The sequence below is a fragment of the Ascaphus truei genome, chromosome 9, assembly GCF_040206685.1.
Source record: "Ascaphus truei isolate aAscTru1 chromosome 9, aAscTru1.hap1, whole genome shotgun sequence".
Lineage (NCBI taxonomy): Eukaryota > Metazoa > Chordata > Amphibia > Anura > Ascaphidae > Ascaphus > Ascaphus truei.
In genome coordinates this window covers 60,737,118-60,761,935 of record NC_134491.1, presented here as the reverse complement: position 1 = coordinate 60,761,935, position 24,818 = coordinate 60,737,118, and the positions used below count along the sequence as shown (strand labels likewise).

Genomic DNA, 24,818 nt, shown 5'->3' with positions numbered 1-24,818 from the left:
GCACAGTACCTGCTGAATACTGTAGGCACAGTACCTGCTGAATACTGTAGGTACAGTACCTGCTGAATACTGTAGGTACAGTACCTGCTGAAAACTGTAGGCACAGTACCTGCTGAATACTGTAGGTACAGTACCTGCTGAATACTGTAGGTACAGTACCTGCTGAATACTGTAGGCACAGTACCTGCTGAATACTGTAGGTACAGTACCTGCTGAATACTGTAGGCACAGTACCTGCTGAATACTGTAGGCACAGTACCTGCTGAATACTGTAGGTACAGTACCTGCTGAATACTGTAGGTACAGTACCTGCTGATTAGGCACAGTACCTGCTGAATACTGTAGGCACAGTACCTGCTGAATACTGTAGGCACAGTACCTGCTGAATACTGTAGGTACAGTACCTGCTGAATACTGTAGGCACAGTACCTGCTGAATACTGTAGGTACAGTACCTGCTGAATACTGTAGGTACAGTACCTGCTGAATAGGCACAGTACCTGCTGAATACTGTAGGCACAGTACCTGCTGAATACTGTAGGCACAGTACCTGCTGAATACTGTAGGCACAGTACCTGCTGAATACTGTAGGCACAGTACCTGCTGAATACTGTAGGCACAGTACCTGCTGAATACTGTAGGCACAGTACCTGCTGAATACTGTAGGCACAGTACCTGCTGAATACTGTAGGTACAGTACCTGCTGAATACTGTAGGCACAGTAACTGCTGAATACTGTAGGCACAGTACCTGCTGAATACTGTAGGTACAGTACCTGCTGAATACTTTAGGCACAGTACCTGCTGAATACTGTAGGTACAGTACCTGCTGAATACTGTAGGCACAGTACCTGCTGAATACTGTAGGTACAGTACCTGCTGAATACTGTAGGCACAGTACCTGCTGAATACTGTAGGTACAGTACCTGCTGAATACTGTAGGTACAGTACCTGCTGAATAGGCACAGTACCTGCTGAATACTGTAGGTACAGTACCTGCTGAATACTGTAGGTACAGTACCTGCTGAATACTGTAGATACAGTACCTGCTGAATACTGTAGGTACAGTACCTGCTGAATACTGTAGGCACAGTACCTGCTGAATACTGTTGGTACAGTACCTGCTGAATACTGTAGGTACAGTACCTGCTGAATAGGCACAGTACCTGCTGAATACTGTAGGCACAGTACCTGCTGAATACTGTAGGCACAGTACCTGCTGAATACTGTAGGCACAGTACCTGCTGAATACTGTAGGTACAGTACCTGCTGAATACTGTAGGTACAGTACCTGCTGAATACTGTAGGCACAGTACCTGCTGAATACTGTAGGTACAGTACCTGCTGAATACTGTAGGCACAGTACCTGCTGAATACTGTAGGTACAGTACCTGCTGAATACTGTAGGCACAGTACCTGCTGAATACTGTAGGCACAGTACCTGCTGAATACTGTAAGTACAGTACCTGCTGAATAGGTACAGTACCTGCTGAATACTGTAGGTACAGTACCTGCTGAATACTGTAGGCACAGTACCTGCTGAATACTGTAGGTACAGTACCTGCTGAATACTGTAGGCACAGTACCTGCTGAATACTGTAGGTACAGTACCTGCTGAATACTGTAGGTACAGTACCTGCTGAATACTGTAGGTACAGTACCTGCTGAATACTGTAGGTACAGTACCTGCTGAATACTGTAGGTACAGTACCTGCTGAATACTGTAGGTACAGTACCTGCTGAATAGGTACAGTTGGACGGTGAGAATTGAAGGCCCCTCTAAATGGTTTTATTTCACATTCATAAAGCAACCTCTGGGTTTCAATCTTCCCTGCATGCATAGGGCAGAAAGAAGTAATAATATTCTTATTGACCAATAACAGCTCATTAAGGTGAAAGGATAAAATAGTAAGTTTTCCCAAATTACACAAAATATCGGAGTTAAAGCTCACCCCTTTATTTGTCATATAAATCCCTCTGGCAAATGGTGTCCTTGTTCGAATCAGAACAGACGTGTTCAAGTAAATACCTGCATAGATAATAAACTAGGTTTGGTAATTAACACTTAGGGTTGCCAGGTGGCTTCTCCAAAAATACTGGACTCAATGGTGAAAGGTGCGTCAGGTCACTATGTCCAGAGAGGAAAATACCGGACACATACATGTCCAGTATTACAGTACCTCTCATTTTTTACTGAACAGAGTATCCAAAAACAGGACAGTCCAGTTCAATACTGGACACCTGGCGACCCTATTAACACTCCCAGTGTCGCCACAGCTTAACCCCATTTCTGACAATGCATTACTGCTGGCCCAGCCTGGCAGGGAAAGAGTTAAACCGAGCGCGGACAGGAAAAAAAGTTCACTGTTTCCATTTCTGGAGCAGCTCCACTGCAGTGTAAACAGATGGCTGGAAAGACAAATAGCGCATGGAGAGCACCTGGGCTTGTTCTGAGCGCAGCAGAAAAGCAGTGACAGTAACAGAGCGGGGAAAGGGAGGCTTTCTCTTCAACTACTGGGCCAGCAACAGTTTGTGAACGGGGCTGAAGGAGTAGCTCAGGGGTAATGCCACTACCTTTGAAGTGGGTGGGCCCGGTTTGAATACCAATGCTCATTGTCGTGACCTTGTGTAAGTTTCCCTGTGCCTCAGGCACCGAAATAAGATTGTAAGCTCTATTGTGCCTGCACTATTCAATGCGCAGCGCTGTGTACACTGTCCGCTCTATATAAGCCAGAAAATAATATTATAATGCATATGGACTCACTAATCAGCCTTTCCCCAAACTCATTATGTTGTGCTACAAATTGTAGACATTTAACACAATGAGATTTAAAGCGGCGTTATCGCTTGTTTTGGTAAATCTTGTGAATAGGTGGAAAGAAGGGGGTCTCCGCAGCTGATCTGCATACGTTTGAGCTCCGGGCAGGGCGGGACCCAAGACGGCACGCTGGCAGCGCCCCCCCCCTATATAAGTAGGTAAGGGTACTTTCCCACCGGCCTGGGCGAATCCTTGAAGTGCGCCTCCTCCTGGAGCGTAGTGGCGTCACGGCGGCATGTGACTTCACCTTGTCATGACAACGCCTTTTCATGAAACGGTGCTGCATCACTTGACGTCGGGTCGCCATGACAACGCAACGCTGTAGGAGGAGGACCACTTTGGAGAAGGTAAGACCTCACTCCTCACACACACACACACACTCTGACCTTGGGGTTGGTCCTGGGGCCCCCCGCACCTTTCTCCGGTCAGACAGAGGTTGGATCCCGGTGCTGACAGGAAGAGCGCGGGGCCCAAGGCAGCTGCCTTGTACTCTTTGCCCTAAGGCCGGCCCTGGCCTCCAGGGACCCAGAGATACTTGACTCTAAAGGGGTTGCCAGTGGCAGCTCCACTGGGCACAGAAATGTTCTGTTTAAAGGTCTACACGGCCAATCGGAAGTGGCTACATCATCCCTTGCGGCTTCCTGTTTAGTGAGGGCTCGAAATCTGTACATCTCTATGAAAAACTTTCCATGCAGGTCTATTAAAATGTATCACCACCTACAACTGTGCACCGCAATTGGGGATCTAGAATGAAAAAGGAAAGATACCTTCCTGCGCGCTGACACTTCCAGCAGTGAAATAGTTAATCTGTTATTGACATGCATAGGGTGGAGGGAACGTCTTCCAGGGAGAAAGTAGAAATGAATGGCACATTCCTTTAGCTAATAAGGAGCCTCGCTGCTAAATAGACAGAGCTGGCTAAGGCCGAGCTCACGGTGGCGACGTCGCCACGTGCGCGCGCTTGTGTCCACGCGCACTTTAAGGACTCACCTGATTTTCTAAGGTATTTCCTTAAGTGCCCGTGGTGCTAATCATGTCGACGCAGCTACATTTTGCCGCCACAACAAAAATTGAAATTGCGGGCTGCAGTCGTGTGATGTCAGCGAAACGTGAGCTGGTTCAGCCAATGAGGGCGACCCAGCTCCGTGACGTGTTCGCCACACCACCCGCCACGCCTCCGATCGCCGCGATCCATCTTCGGCAGCTAGCGCACGCATCGCTAGGGCTGCAAGAGTGCGCGCACGGAAGCGCACGCCCGCGCCGCCACCGTGAGCTCGGCCTAATACTGTACACTGCTTCGTCTGTTTCTTCCACATAGCCACAAGGCAAAAGGCTTTGAGTAACAAAATATAAGTACTGCACCTTCAACATACTAACACTAGAGACATAACATTGAAATATTTATCTAAAGGTGCAGTCCCGCCTGGTCGCCCAGTTAAATTTCTTGGGGGCCTCTGAATGGGGAAGACAGCAATATCACTGTCACTATAAGTAAGACCTTAAGATTGTAAGCGCCTCAGGATGACCTGACTTTACTTTAATATTTTTGTATCGTACATACCAGCAACTTGAACCGCTGTGTTAAAATACGAGTGTTTTCAATGCAGGGAAAGTAAACGCCATCTCAATTGCATTTCGCAGGGGGTAAAAAGATTTTAGGTGTCACATAATCCCTGCAATAAAGATGGTTTATTTATTTGAAGAGTGTATCAATACCATATCGCACACAGCATCCACAGGGTTAACTCCCTGTAGTATTCCTGGTGTAACTGCAGATGCTACAGGTTAGGGTTAGAGCCTCTGACTGGGCTAAACCTGAGCCCGCCCCCTCCGTGAGCAGAGTGAGCAAGTTAGGGAGGGAGGGACAGGTGAGTTCGTTTTTACCTGTGCAGGTAAACTAGGAAGTGCTCAGAGGCGAGAGAAGATCCAGGGGAGATTTAAGCTTATCCTAAGAGCCCGTGGGGAAGGTGCTCTCCCCCTGACCGAAACCCACACCTGACCATCTGGATATACTGTTGCACAGGTGAGTTAATCAATAACTTGTTAATATTTGTACAGTTAACAAAGTGACAGTGTGTTTTCTCCTGGACGGCAAAAAGGATTTAGAGTTCTTTTGGCTCTTGTGGTTTTTCTTTTTTTCTTTTTAGGTGAAACAAACACATTTCTTCCTCTTCTGTTTTTAAAATTCAGGCCTTTCCCAGCAGTGCTGCGTACACTTAAATATTCAGCACTTTTTATGGTAATTTGTTTTGTAAAACTTATGTGAAAATACATATTTAACCAGAATCCGCAGCGTTAATTCAGTAAAGAGAAGCACAGTAATTTCAGCTGTCAGAGTTGTCAGGAGAGCTCTGGCAAAACAGAAAAGGTAAGAATCACAGCAAGATCCTGTTTTAAAGTGTAATATTAATGAAGCGTGTGCTTTAAAAATGTTACTATGGGTTTCCTCTTTGAGTGTGAACCAGGAGGAATGGATAGGTGCTTAATACTCTTATTTAACACTTTCAATACTGGGACAACCTGTACGGGATTTCTATTTGTAGTAAGTGGGGAAGCGGGTATCTAGGTGGGACACTGAATCCTTACCTTGAAAAAGTAAATCTGATGTTAAAGCCTTTTTTTTTTTTCCGTGCCTGGAGGATGAAGTGATTTCTGTAACCCGATCTTCCTATTTATTGCCAAGCATTTCTCGCAGGTAGAAAATGCGTAAAAGGGAGTCAATTAGTGGAAACGGAACGGTGTCATTTACGTGCGGGCAGATCTGTGTCAGAGTCGCTGCGGGTTATTTCACTGCTCTGACGGGTGCGGAGATGAGGGAGGAATTCTCTAGGGCCAAGTCGCTCTTTTTGCTGACTCGGTTAAACCTTTTACGGCCAAGAGTTCTGGGTATGCATTTAGAGCAGGGGTGGCCAACTCCAGTCTCCGAGGGCCACCAACAGGTCAGGTTTTAAGAATATCTCTGCTTCAGCACACGTGGCTCAGTCAACAATTGAGCCGCCTGTGCTGAAGCAGAGATCCTGAAAACCTGACCTGTTGGCCCTTGAGGAGTGCTGTCGGCCACCCCTGATGTAGTGTAAGCCTCTGTACTGTATAAGCGCTGTGTTGTAATGCAAGGATAACATGTGGGTGGCACGCCAACTTTGACACCATTAACTGCCGGAAAGCGCATAGGGAACCAGGCACTGCCGGCAGTGAAAGGGTTAACTCAGGAACCTACACCGCTAAGGCTGCAGCACCCGTGCGAAACGTTCTGTCTTGTGGTTGTGGTATTGAGATTTTAAATGGGGATATCCCAAGTAGCTGGCAACCCCCCCCCCCCCCCAAATAATAATTGAACTGGCTTCTTTAAACACAATAACCGCATCTAAAGCCAAGAATTGGCTGCTGCTTCTTACTTTTGGAAATTAAGCATGGTCTTTGTTTATCTTCTGAGGGAGTGGTTGTCAATCATGTTCTTTACCCTTATTCTGCCCTGTCTGTCCTTATCTCTAAGCCACTCTTCTTGAACACATGGTGACATCCCAGAAAAGGGCCGGGGCCCTTTGGTTTTACTCCTAGAAGGCCCTGACCTCTTAACCCTTTGAGTGCCTTAGGATGTAGTCACTACTTCATGGGGACTGGTCTTTCAATCCTCAAATGGCTTGTTTTCTTCCAGGTTAGATTGTGCCCTGCGTTCCCATAGAGCGATCGCCGTTTCCTCACTGTTTAGGACGATCCATCCTCTTCTTTTTCCGCCAAAATGGCCATTGAGATCACATGACCACACTGTGGCGGCGAGAGAGGGGGAGGGGAGGGATGCAGCATTAGTATCCTTTGGTCCTAAGAGGGAATAACCCATCAGTGCACTTTGGTCCTAAAGGGGACTGACCACCAGAAGTATGTGTGACTGCTTATCTGAAGTGCTTTTAAACCATACATCTCAAATTGGATTGCAAGCGTCTTGCTCTAAAGTCTCTCTCTGTTCAATGTATCAGTTAACACTTTCACTGCTCAGATTGCAGACTGATGTATTACTACCGCATCCAGTACTATAGCAGCGATTCCCAACAGGGGGTTTGTGAGGTGTCTCCAAGAGGTCCGTCCCCAAAAAATCAGTAGTGGCAAATCCCAGGCAGTATAGTGGGGTCCTGAGCTCGTGTGGGAACTGCGCACTAAGTAAGACCCCAAACTGCACATTATTGTTAGTGATATAGCTGTCACTTACAGCAAGATCCTCCAGTGTCGCTAACCACAATGCTTCTTCTTCCACAGCGGCAATGCATTGTGGGGCGTGACTTTGGAAGCACCTCCAGTAATTGACAGCTATACCACCCATGCTGCCTGCACACACTGAGGTGCAGTTTGGGGCTCCCCCTCGAGTTCAGGACACTACGCTGCCTGGAGATCAGGCAAACCGTTCTGTTAGCGATAGTTTGAGTTGGCAATAAGATGAATATATCAGGGGCTCATGGAACAAATATTTTGTAGCAAGGGGTTGCACAATGTAAAAAAAAGGCTGCAAGCCGCTGACGTAGAGAAGCCAGGTCTTCCCTGCCTCGTTGTTTTGCTCTGGGATACAATGGGTCATGTACAATTATTCGAGTGAATCAATGCAGAATCCGAGCACTCACCGTTAATCCTTCAATCTGCCGCGGGTGCTCAATCATCCAAAACAAGAGAGGGTCATGCTGAATACAAAAATAGATAGGCATTCCACTGGCCTTATACAAAAAAAGACGTTAAGGTTTCATGCGAGATCGATGCTTCGGTGTCACTTTCGATCTTTATCAAGATACCGACACGTCAATCTCTCATTAAACTTTAAAATACTTTATTTTGCATAAATCCAGTGGTGCCTGTCCTTTATTGTATTCAATTGTTAGTGATCTATAATGTGTAATGTTGTTTTGCTACAAGTTAACCCATGGGTGCTCAACTCCAGTAGTCAAGCGCGCCCCCCCCCCAACAGAAGTCTGAGCCTCTGAGCCACCTGTGCTGAAGCAGGGACTGATTGAGCCACCTGTGCTGAAGCTGGGATATCCTGAAGACCTGACCAATTATTTATCCGAGTACTGGAGGTGTTAATGATCCAAAACGTATAAAAAAGAAGCAGAGCTCTAACGTGATTCTAGATTAGAACATACTTTCTCAGCGAAACCCTGCAGAGTAACAATGACAATGCTTGTCCTCGACTTCCTCATTTTTGTCATGCAAGTTTACCGCAGCCCAGGGGCTCTCGGCTCTCGGCTCTCGGACCCTCCAATGTTTGCAACATGGAAGTGATGCCTCCAAATGAGGCTCCGTAACAAATGCCAAATGCACACTCACATACCACACACATGCAGCACACACACGTGCCACACATGCAGCACACACACGTGCCACACATGCAACACACACACACGTGCCACACATGCAGCACACACACACGTGCCACATATGCAGCACACACGTGACACACATGCAACACACACACCAGGTATTGAACTCCAACCACTGGTATGGTTAGGAACAGCTGAAATGAACAGGTACAGGTACAGTGGCCGGTAAATCGGTAAAGTTGGAGGGTATGTGTTCTGTGTGTCTGGGAGGGGAATGGGGAAGGGTTCCTGTTGGGCATAGAGACAGGCAAAGCAAAAATGAGCATAGCTGACCATTCATACCTGGATAACCCCTTCACTGCCAGAGCCCTTTGTACATTGATGGTCCCTGTGCTACTGCATGGGGTTGGCATATTTCAGGGTGATAAAGTTGATTATCTTTTCATCTTGAGTCGTCGTCTTTAAGGTTTGGTGCGATTGGGTAGAAACATTTTTTTGCCCCCCAGAATCTTCCTCTCTCTTTTGGCCCCTTACTCCATATTGTATGTCTTTACTTATATAGCACCAAAAGTGTACTCAGCGCTTCACAAAAAATACAGTACAGGGAATTCTAATACAATAAGAGCAGCAAAAATCAGAAAATGGAAAAGGAAATCCCTGCCCCGAAGAGCTTAGAATCTAAGAATCTATGCTGTGAAGACGCTTCAGAAGAGTTGAGCTTTGTTCAAATGAATGGGGCTAAAGTCTTGCCCAGTACTGGGAAGGCGGTTTCACAGCATATCGAATGAGGGACCTTTTTTTTTTAAAGCATTAGTCATTTCTGCAATGCGCGGATCAGTGCCAGCAGGAAGACAGACACTGCTTTCACTTCACGGGCACGCTGCAGCGGGGGTTCAATGATTAACCGCCAAAGGACCCTGTTCCCTGTCACAGGTATGTGGCATGTCGCAAGACTTTAACTCCCCCGTGCCTCTCTGCATGGCGCATGCAGCTAATCTGGCTTTTGTGGTGAGGCTGGTGGCAGCCTCCTGCCCTCTCCCTCTTATACACACAACTCGCTTTCTTAGACTTTAATAGTATCACTTTCTCAGAGTTCTCTGCTTCCTCTTTACAAAGGCAGCAGATTTCAAGCCTCTGGTACTGATTGCATATAAAAACCCACACAATGTTAATGGGATATCCCTGTTTAAAATGTAAGATCATTTTATTACACATCAGTTGCCTCAATAGACCACCTTGGGATCATCCACTTGTTAGTTGCCTATTAATTGTCAATAGGATCACCCACTAATACATCGGTTGCCCCTTAGACCAGGGGTAGCGAACTCCCAGTCTTCAAGAGCTACCAACAAGTCAGGTTTCCCAGATATCCCTGCTTCAGCACAGGTGGCTCGGTCTTTGAGCCACCAGTGCTGAAGCAGGGACTTTCTGAAAACCTGACCTGTTGGTTGCCCTTGATGATGGTAGTTGACTACCCCTGCCTTATACTTTAACGAGGTGCACCTTCTTGCACACACTGGTTGCCTCATTAAACTTCTGCAGTAGGATATCCTAGTAAAATCCAGGGATCTGCGTGACCTTGAAGGGTGAGGGTTTGGCGAAGGTCACAGCAAGAACCCACTGTATTGGAAATCCAGTCTGTGTTGGGATTGTGCTTTTATAGGTAATTTAGTAGTTGTGGTTGAAAATAGAGCAGAGTGTGAACATTGCAACATTTTGTTGAATGCCGCACTGGGTGAGATTATGTATCTTGGTCAAAGAGGAAGTCAAACAAGGCAAAATCGACATTATTACACAACATGTCACAGGTTTCACAAGAGAAAACAAATGTATATATCCTTCCTGACTCCAGTACGTGGTTACTTAATCCATACTCCTTCAGTATATTTTAACACCTTCTGCCCCAGAGGGGCCACCAGTGCACTGTGTTGGTGCCCCCCCTAACCCTATAGGGGATAACCTTTTCTGCATCTCCCTCTATATACTTTTCCTGTAAGAAGCTATGCAATGTTCTCCTAAAGGAGCAATCCTGGCTTTTTTTTTCTGGTCATTTTTTTAAATACAGGATTAAAGTGGGGGCTCTGGCGCTGAACCCCATTAATTTCAGCTCCGGGGACCCCCTGCTTACAGAGATCTCTCGGCAGTTTTAAACTCCAACGTCACATGGGCCAATAGGAAGCCGCATCCGTGAGTCGTCACAGCCTCCTATTGGGCCGCAGGATGCATGAGCTTTGAAAATCGGCCATAATGTGAACCCTGAAGCAAATACAGGCACCTACTACAGAGGGACGTATCTCCAGAAGCCGGGGGTGCCCGGAGCTGAACATAATGGAGTTCAGCTCTGTAGACCCCCTGCTTCAAGTAAGTGTAAGTGTGTGTGTGTGTGTGTGTGTGTGTGTGTTTATGTATATTTATGTATGTACGTACGTACGTACGTACACACACACACACACACACACACACACGTGTGTATATGTATATATCATCTCTCTCCCTTGGATTGCCTCTTTAAACAATAGCCACCTTATCTGCCATCACGGTTATGCCAGGCTAGTGATGTCTACATTGTAACTGTATCTTAAAGGAGCAGTTCCTCTGGTTTCTTTTTTTAAGATTTCATCACAGTATTCTACAGTTATGTCTGGGTTTTTCCCTGATTACTAATCCTCTTTAAAAAAATAAATAATCTTAAATCAGGATTTATGTATTTTATCACTAAAGAAGTACTTCGGTTTTAGGTGATACCTTTTTTTTTTTTTATTTTTTTTTTATTCACAACTGATATTATAAGACAAGCTTTTGAGAGCTCTCCTCTCTTCCTCATTTCTAAACAATGAACCCCAGACCTAAATGAATATGGCTGCCAATCCCCTCTCTTTCTTAGTGATATTAGGAGACCTCAAGGACACTTATCTGAAAAAAAAATTAGGATAAGACGTATGTTTCTGATCAGATCCTTTTATACGCTGCATGCAAAGCAGCTCTGTGCTGCCTGGCGGAGCGGAGAAAGTGAGAATAAACAGCAGGAGTTGCCATGTGGCCCTTTAAATAAAAGAGCTACCAACAAGACGGGTTTCCCGGATATCCCTGCTTCAGCACAGGTGGCTCAGTCTTTGAATGAGCCACTGATTTAGCCATCTGCGCCTTTAATGTAGAAATCCCTCCCCTGGTTGTGAAATCTCCTTTTCTAACCTCAGTGAGGAACCTTTGTGTATAGGGGCTAGGGTCGCCAGGTGGCTTCTCCAAAAATACTGGACTCAATGGTGAAAGGTGCGTCAGGTCACTATGTCCAGGGAGGAAAATACCGGACACATACATGTCCAGTATTACAGTACCTCTCATTTTTTACTGGCAGAGTATCCAAATACAGGATAGTCCGGTTCAATACTGGACACCTGGCAACCCTAAATAAAGGGCGGCCCCTCATCGGATCATACGGGGCGCCGTTTTTAACATTGACATTTCTGTCCACAGAATCACTGTCATTTTGTTGACCTCATTGAATTTGTAAAATGGCTTAAATGTTGTTGTCAACAATTCATTTTTGTCACTCATTCTGTAATGACGAAAATGTAATGTTTACAAGCCCCACCCCATGCAACTATACTAATGGCAGTGACATGTTTCCTGGGGTCACGTCTGGGTGATGCCTATTTTTTGTTTACCAAAAAGTATTTTTAAATCCGTGTTTGCAAACACGGTGAGCAAGGTTCGATTTCCTCTTGCTGCGCCTCTAATTTTAACTGCTGTCCCTGTGTGTTCAACAAGAGTTGCCTGTCTAGCAACGTCAAGGTGGGATAAAGGTTAAGAAAGCACTTGATTGACCAACAACTCGGAGGCCCTGGAGAAATGCATCTGGTAATTCATTTCCAAAGAAACAAAAGTAGCCTACTCTTTGTTTTTAGCCCATTTATATTTGTTTAATGAAGCCAATTATACTGTTTAAAAATGTTTTTTCTTTTTTGGCTGGTAAGGGCCCAGATCCACAAAATTGTGCCAAGCGTTGGCACCAGGGTTGCGACCTTCTACTGAAGGCTAACCCAGAGATACATTTAAAAATGTTTCTCTTACCGTCGGCATCTTCCAGGCATCTCCCCCTGCAACTTCCGTCGACACAGCTGCGACGCGTCAAATGACAACGGGACGTTACGTGGCGTCGAGTTGCCATAACAACGGGACGCCTTATGGCACTGAGGCGGCACGTGTAGTGCCCCGTAGTCATTTGACGCTGTGCAGCCATGTTGACGGGAGTTGCATGGTGGAATGCCGGGAGACGCCTGCGCCACCTGCAGATTAAGATTAACAAGGTAAACCCATAGCCCGGAGATACGTGGCCAAAACCGTAGTCTCCGGGTCAAACCCGGAGTGGTGGCAACCGTGGTTGGCCTGCTTTTACTCCTATTTGTATCAATGGGAGGAGAGATGTGCTAAAGCTTCGCACTTTTGCGGATTTGGGCCTAGGTGAGATTGCATCTTTTTTGTTTGACAGCCTTTGGTGAGAAGCTCCTTTACAAGGCGCACTCTTTTACATATGTCAATTTCTGCTCCGGCTCCCCTCTCTCGCACTCCCTTTCCCCTCTCTCTCGCACTCCCTTTCCCCTCTCTCTCGCACTCCCTTTCCCCTCTCTCTCGCCCTTTCTTTCCCCGCTCTCACCCTTCGCCCCTCTCTCTTACTCCCAGCGGCGGATTTGAAAATCCTTCGCCCCTAGGCACTTAGCTGTTGCGGCCGCCTCCTTGCTGCTGCCCCCTCCTCCTTCTGAACCTCAGTGTCAAATGATGCAGCGGACGTCACCAACATGACGTCGCATGGCGTCACGTTGCCATGGTAATGCGACGTCATTTGACGCTGCGCCATCTCTTTGCCACGGCAACAAGACGCTGTGGGACGTCACGTTGGTGAGATCCGCGCGTCATTTGAAGCTGCAGTTCAGAAGGAGAAGGGCGGCAGGTAAGGAGGCGGCCCAAGTAACTTTCCATCAGGCCCGAGAGCGCGGCAAAAGAATTGCCGGCCTGGGCCTGGGCCTAATGGGAAATCCGCCACTGCGCACTCTCCTTCCCCTCTTTCTCTCCTCCCCCTCTTTCTCTCCTCCCCCTCTTTCTCTCCTCCCCCTCTTTCTCTCCTCCCCCTCTTTCTCTCCTCCCCCTCTTTCTCTCCTCCCCCTCTTTCTCTCCTCTCCCTTTTTCTCTCTCAATTCAATAATACTTTATTGGCATGACTTGCACATTCACCAGCATCGTCAAAGCTCTGCATACCAGTTTAGACAGGAGTCAGAGTGCATCAGTATTTCTGCACACGTTGTCCCTATATTAAGCCCTGACATGTTCTTGTTGCTCAGGTGTGTCTGTTAGTCTTCGGGTGTCACAGGCTGACAGATATTCTGCTGCTTTTTCTGCCATCCCTCGTCTTTCCCCCAGAAGAATTTGAACCTTTTGTTCATCATCCAACGTTGTGAAGTTGGTGATCCTCCTGGAGAATTCTCCCAGGTTTCGAGCGGTTCCTTGTTTCTTCATATTTGGGGCAGTACATGAGGAAATGGATCTTATTTTCCACCAGGCCCATGTCACATTGCTGACAGGTCATGTCTTGCTCAGCTTTCTAGGTCTGTCTGTCCGTCCCGGCCTATTTCAGTCTCCAGCCTGTGGTCACTTACCCTCTATTTGGTCATCATTTGACCTGTATTTGCCTATGTTTGGGATTCTTCATTGGTAGCAGCTATTCTGCTAGGCTGTAGCAGGTCACATTATTTTCTCTTTATATGGGGTTCTCAGTGGGTTTTATATCCGTGTTCAGTTTCTGTAGACTGGAGATTCAGAAGTTTGCTTTCTGAATGACTGCTGTTTTTTAGGGGTATGTGGGTCTCAGTCCCTGGTATGTGGACGTCTTTAGTGGTCATGTGATTTGGTCTCTCCTGTTGCTGAGTTTGCAGGGCTTTCAGTTGGAGAGACTTTCTCACTATTCTTGAGGTTGCCAGAATTGTGAGGCCTGTTTCTCTAACTCGCACAGTATTGTATTGTATGTCTTTATTTATATAGCGCCATAAATATACATAGCGCTTCACAGTAGTAATACACGTGGTAATCAAATAAATAACAAATAATATAAATAACAGGTCATGGGAATAAGTGCTTCAGACATAAAAGTAACATTAAGGAAGAGGAGTCCCTGCTCTGAGGAGCTTACAATCTAACTGTAGAGGATATCTTCCTAGTTCTGCCCTGCATGCATTGTTAGGGGCATTTCTGTGGACCTTCAGTACTTGTTTGCAGAATAATAAGTGCATGCTTTCTGTTGGGCTAACATCCCACTTGGTGTAATTTGGGTTCTGGCTGGGGCTCCACACTTCACTGCCATATATCAGTATTGCTTTAATAATGCAGTTAAATAACATTCGCCAGGGTTTAACAGGGGATTTATGTCTTTGGAACCAGGACTTTATAACATAACATGCTCACATTGCCTTTTCTTGTGGGCATTTCATGGCTTGGCTGCTTGGGAGAAGTTTCTTGGGGCACTGAATGTTATTCCCAAGCACATGTATTTGGTTGTTTGTTCAATGATCTCCCCATTCATGCAGAACTGGTGTTGGTTGATTCGTATTCTGTTTTATTTTCTGGAAAACCATAATTTTGGTCTTTGTTTATATTTAGGCCCCACAAGTTGCAGTAGTTTTACAATATGTTTAAGCTTTGTTGCTGGCCTTGCTCTGTTGGGGACAAGAGGACCAGGTCATCAGCATAGAGCAGGCAACGGTCATTTATGTAGATGTTGAATTGAAGGCAGCATCCCTGTCTCACCCCCTGCTCCTGTTTGAAGGGCTTTGTCCCCATACTGTTTACACACTACACTCTGTCTGGGAGCACATTCATTTAATTTTGCTGTATACCCCCCCACCCCCCATACCACTTTGAAGGAGGTTTAGAAATAGTCCTGGGTGTCAAATTGAATCAAATGCTTTCTGGAAGTCAACAAAGCATGTATAGATTTCCCTTTCTGTACCCTATGTGCATACTTATATACTCCACACACTTTGAAGCAGCAGTCCAAGCTGCCGTTTTTTTTTTATTATTTTTTTAAATTATTATTTCCCCCTTTTTAAATATGTGTATCAATACATTCCACACAATAAGTAATTAGCTAAGTTGACAATCAATCCGTTCTCCTGTGATCAATCTGTGAAGATTCGGCTCGTGGGTTCACTAAATGGCTGTCAGTACAGCAGAAGAGGACCAAAGATGCAAAGTTCTGTGGGAAGATCACGTGACCAGGCAGCCACTAGATACAATTGGTGCACTGCTAGAGAGAGGGCAGGGCTCAAAAAGGGGTGTGCCAGAGCCTGTTTCAGAAGAGGAAGGGGACGTGACTTTGTAAATGGTTGCTATAGAACCCAAAAAAAATGCTTATTACAATACATTAAAAATGTAATTCAAAGTTGTTAAAATTGTTTTAGAAAAAAGTATTTTCTCATAGTACAGAATTGATTTTATTATTTTTTTTTAAAAACACATGGTCGGTTGTTCTATGGTTGGGGAGAAATCCTCATGGGCTCCTGTGCAGGAAATCTTTGTCCCTAATGTCTGGTTTCTCTTATTTAAAATGCTGCAAAACAGTTTACCTAGACTGCTGCTTAAACAGATTGCTCTGTAGCTATCTAGGTCCAGGCAGTTTTAATTTTTATATATGAAATATCCGTCTCATCTCTGTAATCGCTCTCCTCTCTGGGTTTATACATTATAGTTTTTACCCCCAAAGTAAACAGCATTACAAAAGTACTATCTAAATGTTGTCATAGCTAGGGATTTACAATTAATCTCCCAGCTGCATAACTTAAAAAAAGCAGCACCAGATTTTTCGAGGGAGAAACCCCCCTCACCCCATATTAAAGTATCAAGGTTGACTTTCCTGGAATACACTTGGGGACGTGTTTCTGTGATACATTTGCACTTGCAGTAGGAGCCTTCGCTAAACAGCCCGGAAAGTGTGTCACTCTTTCCATTATTTTTGATGATGGTAACTACACGGCAATCCTGTGAAATTATCGGGTCTCGTGGGACTTCTGGGGTTAATTCTTGTTTTGACACCTGTTGGATACCCTTATGACTTTCATGACTTCACCAAGTGTCACACCCTTTAAAATTCTCTCGTAAACCGCACACTTGGCCGGTAATCGGGGTAAGGTTCTGACGCATGACTGATATCCTTATCAAAATAAGGTGACATGAGGGGTCATATGGTAGAGCAGAGGGCTCGACTCTAGTCCTCAAGCCTTCCCCCCCCCCCCCCCATAGGTCAGGTTTTCAGAATATCCCAACTTCAGCACAGGTCACTCAATCAGAGGCTCAGTCTTTGACAGAGGCTCAGTCAAAGACAGCCTCTGATTGAGCCACATGTGCTGAAGCAGGGATATCCTGAAAACCTCACTGGGGGGGGAATGGGGCGTGAGGACTGGAGTTGGTAGAGGAATGCATCATGAAGGGGGTGCCTAGATTTTGTTGGGGGGAGGGAGTTTAAGGGTGATCTTTTCACTTTCTTTTGCAACCAGCTACCACTTTGTAAGAGGTTAAGCTGAAAAAATAAATCTAGTTACCTAAGCGTCTTGGGAACTTGCCCATAATGATTCTGACCCTGTATCGCATGTCTTATGTATTTTACACTCTACATGGATCTATGCACATACATGGTTCTGTACATCGTTAATTAAAATGTATTTACAATTTAACACCTCCACTCCCCCATTTTTAAAAGAGGGATCTTTGTTTTCATATTTTCACAGATCCTTGTCCTTCCTGTTCTCCATTCAAAAAATTGTATGTAGTTCCCCCCTCCCCCCCCCCCTCTGTTTAAAACGATTGGGTTCCCCTGCACTGGAGTACAGAACCCCATATAATTTGACTTTCCATCCATTTTTCTAGAGGTGCATTGGAACCAGGGGCAGGGGGATTTTTCTTTTCTTTTAAAAGGGTGCATTTGTCCTAAGCCAAGACGGTCACGGACTTTTACAACTGGCTGGCTTGCCAGCAGTTTCCTGTCGGCTGCCATCTTTGTCTGTCCCAAGACAGGCAAATTTAAAGCCACTTTTTATAAAAGTAAAATCACATCTGCTCTCCTCCTCCCGATGACAAACAAGAGTCTGTTTCCCTGCAGTGACTGGAGTTGGACATACGGACCCCTTGCTGCTGTCGGAACACACTGTCCCTTCTGTAACCTGCTTTGGGTGATGCCGGAAAGAGGGCCGTCGTCACGACATGGGGGTATGGAATCCTTAAACAGCGTGGGCAGCACTGGCAGCTGTGACAGCATGGAGAGTATCTCGTCAAACCACTCTGCTTTTGTAAGTACTGCTCATGAGACTTTAATTAAAGGGGTCAGTCTCTACTAGCACCAAATGTACTAATGGCAGTGACATGTTTAAGGCGGTCAGTGCCTCCTAGGACCAAAGTATACTAATGAGGTGTCCTGTTTAAGGGGTCACACATGGGTGATTGATACCCTTTTAACCAAAATCTGACATCTATAAGTTTTAATAATTCATTATTTAAAGTTGGTTTCTAAACCTGGTGAGCTGAGACTAGGAAGGGGTTTGATTTACTCTGGCTGCTTCCTTTTTGTCTGATGTCCATGTTCAACAAGCGTTTGGACAGGCAAATCCCCCCCGCTCCACTCTATGACAAGGTGGGCTAAGGTAATGAAGACACTTGGTTGACAAATACTCCCCCATTCAGATGCCCCAAAGATATGCAATTTGTAATTTAATTTACAGAGACACACATCTTTGCTTTTTAACATGGTTACATTCGTAAGGCAGCCAATTATTAAATTGTTTACAGAAGGTGTTTTTTTGTTATCTGCTATGTGGGATTGCACCTATATGCCCATTGCAGCCACAGGGAACTGCAACACACATTGTCCCGTTTTGGGAGTAAAAAGGTTACTGAAGGGTTTCCCAACCTGCTGAGGGCCCATGTGACATAGGAGGGTGGCTCAGAGTGACAGGACGGGTACAGACCTTGGGAGGTGGAGAACATGACACAGACCTAGGAGATGGAGAAAGTGACAAAGACATGGGAGGACATCATGTGATCTATAGGGGGGGGGGTGAGATTAGAAAGTGACAGGAAGAATGGCAGTTTTCTTGCATCAATAACCAAATATATCCTGCTATGTGGAACCCTTAGTCTTTTGCACGGGAGATCTGAATGTTGGACCTCTTTCTGTACGCCCAGAATACAGAAGAGGGGCGTTGCTGAAGGAAAGACATATTGCATAATTGGTTCAGTGGAATGACTGTTTAAAATACATGTCTGAGAACGTCACGGATCAACTGTGTAAAAATAGAGCGGTTTGGTCACAAAATATACATTTTAATGGGAGTAACTTGAAGTTATTTTAGCTGTATTGGTCCTAGAGGAGTGTAGATTTGTTGCAGGTTGTGCTGCATCTTCATGGGTGAACATAAATGAAATATTAGTGCACAGAGATTTCCAACACCTACAGGGCTCTTACTCACATGTACAGAGCTTTCCAAATTCCACAGATTACTGTCACACACGGCGAAAATGTAATCCACAGAAATCACAAACCAGAGTCCTTACTCACAGAACAGGCTTCTCTTTTGTAGGTGATGGGGAAAAAATGACGGATCGATATCAGATTGCTGGCTGGAATTTAGCCTTTAGAATTAGTTTTACTTAATGTTCATATTGCAGTATGGTCATTTTCCATTAGTTGGGGAAGGCAGTGATAAGTGGTAATTAATCTATTTAAATGTGACCGTCTTCCCCTCTGCAGAGCGGGGACAGCTATGACCATCTCTCGGCTGAAGAGCGGGAGTGTTTGATGTTTCTTGAAGAGACCATCGATTCTTTGGATACTGAGGCAGACAGCGGATTGTCCAACGATGAATCGGAGAGAGGGAATAAAGCTCTCAGCTTGCCCCAGTCAGAACCAGTGTGGATCCCATCTTCCAATGGTGAGAGTGACTACAACGTTGCACATAATATGATCAACGCTTTTGTGGGGCTTGGTGAACCTAGGAATAAATACCATTTGATTCACGTACAGTACTTTGTAGTGGTCGTAATATCTACTAGTTGAACAAATAAATGGTGGTTCTCAAGACCCTACATTCTAATGATGGAAAGGGATATCATACCATTAGCATCATCTTCGGTCTTTATAAGGGCACGTTCTTATCGCTACATAATGGCAGATACAGAATAGTGGGGGTGGATAACGTTTAATACCTTCAGCACTAGATCATGTAAAGCATCATTTTGCAATGCATTGCAGGCTCCTCTGGGGCTGAATGTGTTAAGTAACTCCTTTTGTGCCCCAAGTTAACTACATAGCAGCCTCTTGATGGGTGTGGTTACCCCATAATAACCCCAACCTCTTAATCCATGTGAGCATTTTCCTGCCCAGTGAAACGCCACTCCTGTTCTGTGATTGCCGGTCTTACATAAGTCTCGTTCCACATAATTGAGCCCAGTATTGAGAACTACACACAGGCTACAATCTAAATATAGCTGTGTGAGTAAGTGCACAGAAATGGGATTTCCAGATCATGCATGGACTTGGGTGCCTCCCTTTATCTGACGCGGTGTTCAGAGATGTTGGGAACATCGGGTGCTGGGAGCAGGTTTAGAACACACGTATGAGGCAAACAGCAACTATCTTGGTTTTTAGATATGACTTATCTGATTGCTGCTTTGTACTATGCTCTGTAAAGCTGCTCTTCCTCGTGTGTGTGTGTGTGTGTGTGTGTACACTATACTTACAAATGTGTGTGTCTATAAGCATCTGCCCTGTCTCCTAATCTATCCTATCTATCTCTGTACCATAATTATTTCCTGTTGTGTTAACTTAACACCCTTACTCGTGTGTGTGTGTGTGTGTGTGTGTGTGTGTGAGATTAGTACTTTAACATGAATAATGAGAGAGCACTATCTGAACTGTCCGTACTTGACCTGTGTGTGTGTGTATGTGCTTTATTTTTTTTAAGTACTGTAGGCAGCGGTATCACCAGCTGACCTGTTTCAACGCGCTCTCTACCAGTGAGGGATCACTGCTGAGATAATATATATAAAAACCAAACAATTGTTATTGTATCAGTCATCCAGTTGCATTTAATCCTTCCCCTTCATTTATTTGCTGGGCATGTGCGTAACTGGTATAGAAGATCAGCATGAATATACCGCCACACCAAGTGACCGGTCAAGGACCTCATCCTGTTTTTTTGCCGGACATAGAAAATAGACATACATCACATTTATTATCATTATTTTGCTAAATAGTTTGATCGCATAAATACTTGCATAGAAACTAAACGGCTACAGATTACATGACATTAGGATTATTTGAATCCTTCACAATTTCACCATAATCCAAAATCTTTTGACGAGTTTTGGCAAAACCAAATCACGCAAATGGTTTAGAAGCGGATCCTTAATCCAAAACTGGGTCAAGTGTATATCTTTAAGTGTGTGTATAGATATAATGTATATTTTGATGATAGATGAGAACCATTTGGCCAACGTAGTTTGTCCAAACAGAGGAATTTGGACGACATTACTCTGTTACTTTTCATTATTCCCTGTCCTCACATCCCAGTGTTACGTTTTCTAGTATCTTTTGTTCAAGTTTGGAAACATCAAGCCACTCCTGAAAAATGTCATACTAGGATGCCATCTTTAATTTATCCCACAAATATTCTACAGCCAATGTTTCTGAGAAGGAGAAATTAAAGATGATACACGGAGTGAAGCGATCATGGAGCTATATTTTTTAATAACATTGTTTTATGTTTTTGCTTGGTTACAGGTGATGGGAAAACATCCATACAAATCCCAACTCAGCCCAAAATGGAGGAGGGACCCAACAACCGTGGCACGGCAGCACTGGATTTAGATAAAGTTGTGCTGCCCAAACAGGGGTACCACAGCTTCCCAAGAATTGTTCAGATCCCCAGGGTGGAAATCCCAACACAAACCTCTGATGTCAAACTGGCAGTTTCCAGTGCAGATCCAGTGAAGGCCTTGTATGGAAAACCCAGGAGTTTGTCCTGTATTAACCAACCGCAAGCAGAGGAACGCACCCTCTCAGAACTCCTGCTCCTGCCACCCCCAGATCTATTCCGGGACCCTCAGACGGTGGATAAGAGACGCTCTATTAACGATCCCATGGATGCTCATGGAGCCAGGTTTGAGAGGGAGGTGGGGAAATTGGCAAAAACCTCAGAGCATAAAGAGGCACCACCTACTGTGTGGCATCCTCCTGCCAAGGTAGTGCCGCCTATGGTAGATAGTATGTCCCCAAGGCCCTTGTCCCCAAGGCCCTTGTCCCCAAGGCCCTTGTCCCCAAGGCCATTGTCCCCACAGATGACCACACATCCAGAGGACCCGCATGTGCACGTGACAACAGGAGAAAATCACTTCAAACAGGGGCCACCCACTGCACCCAAGCCACGCAAATTTCCATCACACATAATTATGAAGCCAAGCACTGGAGGTGGCGTGGCATCAAACATAGACCCTCAGCAGAGGCCAAGAACATTTTCAGCACATGAAAGCCACATGGGCAAGGAGCAGGAGAAAGCTAGGCTGGAGGCTCTGCAGAAGTTAGGTTTGCTGCAGGAGAAAATGGATGCACCAAGGAGAGGTTCTTTTAAATCTCATGTGTTTCCCAAGCCTGTAGAGATTCCTGTTCCTCAGGGTGTGATGGAGCATGGCAAGAAAGATGCCTATGGGAAGAGTGTGAGTGTGACCATAAGGCAGCAAGAGAAGCCTGATGTCTTGGGGACCAGTCCCGTCCAGCCTTCTTTTCTAGCACCTCAGAAGGAGGCTCATTCTAGGGGTAGTGATGATGCCACCAGAAATGAAGGCATGGTTAGAAACAGACTAAGCATAAAATCAAATTCGCTGGAGAAAGCAGATGAGCATGAGGATCGTGCTGTGCAACACTCTGTCTTGCTGGTTCCAAGAGAGGCTGATGCCGTGGAAGGAGGTTATCTTAGTAGTGTGAAAGCTGAAGTTAGCAGCAGCAGACCAAGTGTAAAAGCAAGCTCGCAGGAGAAGGCAGATGAAGGAGGTGCTAGAACTGGACAACCTCCTAAAGAGACTCATGTGGTCTTTGATGATTCTCCCAAGAATTTAAAATCTGATGTCATGAGTAGTAGCAAACAGATTGTGAAAACAAGCCCCCAGGAAAAAGTAGAGGGTCGTGGTGCTCTCAACCCAGCACAGCATGCTGTTCCCACAGTGGAACCTGCACTCCTCCCCAAAGTTGACAGACCTCAGGAGAACAGGACCAAAGGGGAGTCAATAGAAAACATCAGCATGATGAGCACCAGCCCTGGCAAAACATTCAATGTCCAGAAGCCTAGAGAGGTGCCAGTTCCCCACCCCAGCCCAGAGGTTACACTAAGAGATAGCAGAGGCAGACCCATCCCTGACAAGAGCAACAGGCACAGCACCTGTATGGATACCCCTGGTGAGGAATTCCTTCACTTTCCTCAGGGGTCAGTGCCCGGCTTGAGGCAAATAAACATTAAATCCAACACCTTGGAACGTTCTGGTGTTGGCCTGAGCAGCTACATCTCTAGCGGGGAGAATCAGGGTCAGAAAAGCAGCAGCTCCATCTTCAAGAAGCCAATGTTCTCTGCCAATTTCCTGCGAAACTCCAGACCACGACCGGCTTCCCTGGGTACAGGGAAGGACTTTCCTGGCATAGAAGACCCCACCATGGAAGTGGAGAAGACCGAGAAGCGCCGCTCCTTCTTCCCCGGCTTCTCCAGGAATGCTCGCACCGCTTTGCCTGTCACCAGCGTAAAGATCACCCCTAAGGGATCCTCAGATGAGCACCGGCGAGAGGCCCTAAAAAAGCTTGGTCTTCTCAAGGAATAAGCATGGTGATGTTACTGAGAACCTGGACGCTATTTAATGCTCTGGGATGGCTGGTGGGACAGTCTGAAGCGCCAGTGGTTTTTTGAGCACTTTGTGAAGATGTGAGTAGTGGTCCTTTCTGGTGAAGGAATCAGTGGACCCTTATGTGACTTTGTCTATGCAACTATGTATCATCTGTGACTGGATGCACTGTGTTCCCTTCTGACTTGGTGGAAAGATTGAGGGCCATGTTTTCTATGTGGTGCTACTCCATAATACGCCTTCCAGCATAGTAAATGTGGTCCCTTACAGCATATTCAAGTGAAATTAGTTGGGAGGTATCTAACGGAGCAGCGCTGCTGAGTACATACAGTCCTTTGTGGCCCTTTTACTAGAATAGTATGGAAAATGTCTTATGGAATAGGACGATTTTAGAAAGCAGGGCCCCGAAGGTCACATTAGGGATAAGTTTGTGTGTGGTATTTACAGACATGCCACCAACATTACAATAATTCAAAGATTTAATGAAGTGTGTGCTCGGTGGACGCTTTAATTTACAATCGCATCCCAAAAAAAAATGTCATGAATTACTGTGTTTGCATAATATATTTTCCTACACATGATCACTGGCCCACCAGTTATACAAAGAGTTGCATCCATTGGATATGACTTGATCGGTACAGTTACTAACCCTTCTGCAGATTAATGCATTGCAGGCCCCTCTGGCAGCACAGTGGTTAATGAGTGCTGCTTTTCCTATGTATGTCTCTGCATTAACCCGAGCAGGAATAAATAGATTTGTGTACCTGCTGGCAAAGCTGCCGCCATAATCATTTTTCTAAAAGCGTTGGCATTTTTCATAGCCAGGGTTGAATAAACCCTTGTAACACCTTGTAACACCTTGTAACACCTCCCATTGAGTATCCTGTACTGAAATCTGCCAACGTCCGTTTTTAATGTTTCGTCCTAACCCATCCCAACCTTTTGGCTGCACCTTCACCAACGCACATCAGTAGGTGTGGAAAATGAGACATTCCATGAAGATCTTGTAAACCTTTAAGATCTTTCTCCGTGTACTATTCGGGATTCTAAATCTCGGTCATCTACATCAGCAGTGCTCAACTCCAGTCGTCAAGATCCCCCAACAGGTCAGGTTTTAAGGATATCCCTGCTTCAGCACAGGTGGCTCAATCAGTCGAAGACTGAGCAACGTGCTGAAGCTGGGATATCCTCAAAACCTGGCCCGCTGGGGGATCTTGAGGACTGGAGTTGAGCACCCCTGATCTACATACTGGAGAAACAGGTTGTCTGTTCATGTGTTAATGCATGACAATCCTTTCTAGATCAACTGTAAATAGATAAAGCCTTGATGCTAAAGGCCATTAACCTCTTCACTGATGTAAGAATCCTGTAATAAACTGCTGCCCCTCTGGGTTGAAACTGTAGTTGTATTGTTGTGTATGTGCACGGAGAGATGTTAAGGGGGCAGTTCCTCATACTCATTCTGTTCACTTATCCTTGAATTGACCGGGTTTAAATCTCCCTCAGAGGAAACAAAATGGCTGCCAAATCTCTGCCTCTCTGCCCAATAGGAAACTGCAACATCATCAAGTAGGGCTTCCTATTGGATGGCCATTTTAAATGCCCTTTACAAACTAGGCAGTAATACCGGTAACTTCACCAGTAACTATCTCAAGAACCGGGGAGATCCCTGGAGCTGAAAAAAGTACGGTCCAGCTCCGGAGAAACACACCGTTTCAACCAAGATATGTATATATGTATGTTAGTGCAATTTCTCCTTTTTAAAATATTTTTTTCTGACTTT

General features: G+C 45.4%; 1 protein-coding gene across 6 annotated transcripts; it reads left to right on the top strand.

Moving 5' to 3' along the window:
• Window positions 1–4,664: 4,664 nt before the first annotated feature.
• On the top strand, window positions 4,665–24,438 carry C9H1orf116 (chromosome 9 C1orf116 homolog). 6 transcript variants are annotated; one of them, XM_075615193.1, is made up of 5 exons: window positions 8,301–8,323; window positions 17,259–17,445; window positions 18,903–19,083; window positions 20,934–21,444; window positions 21,475–24,438. In XM_075615193.1, exons 1-5 carry the CDS (start codon window positions 8,316–8,318, stop codon window positions 23,012–23,014), a joined length of 2,427 nt encoding a protein of 808 aa, XP_075471308.1. In that variant the 5' UTR covers window positions 8,301–8,315; the 3' UTR covers window positions 23,015–24,438. The 6 variants fall into 6 exon arrangements, with proteins under 6 accessions (XP_075471309.1, XP_075471310.1, XP_075471312.1 ...); XM_075615194.1 differs by lacking the exon at window positions 8,301–8,323 and adding an exon at window positions 4,665–4,839 and having other exon boundaries at window positions 20,934–24,438; XM_075615195.1 differs by lacking the exon at window positions 8,301–8,323 and adding an exon at window positions 4,944–5,184 and having other exon boundaries at window positions 20,934–24,438.
• The last annotated feature ends 380 nt before the right edge of the window (window positions 24,439–24,818 follow it).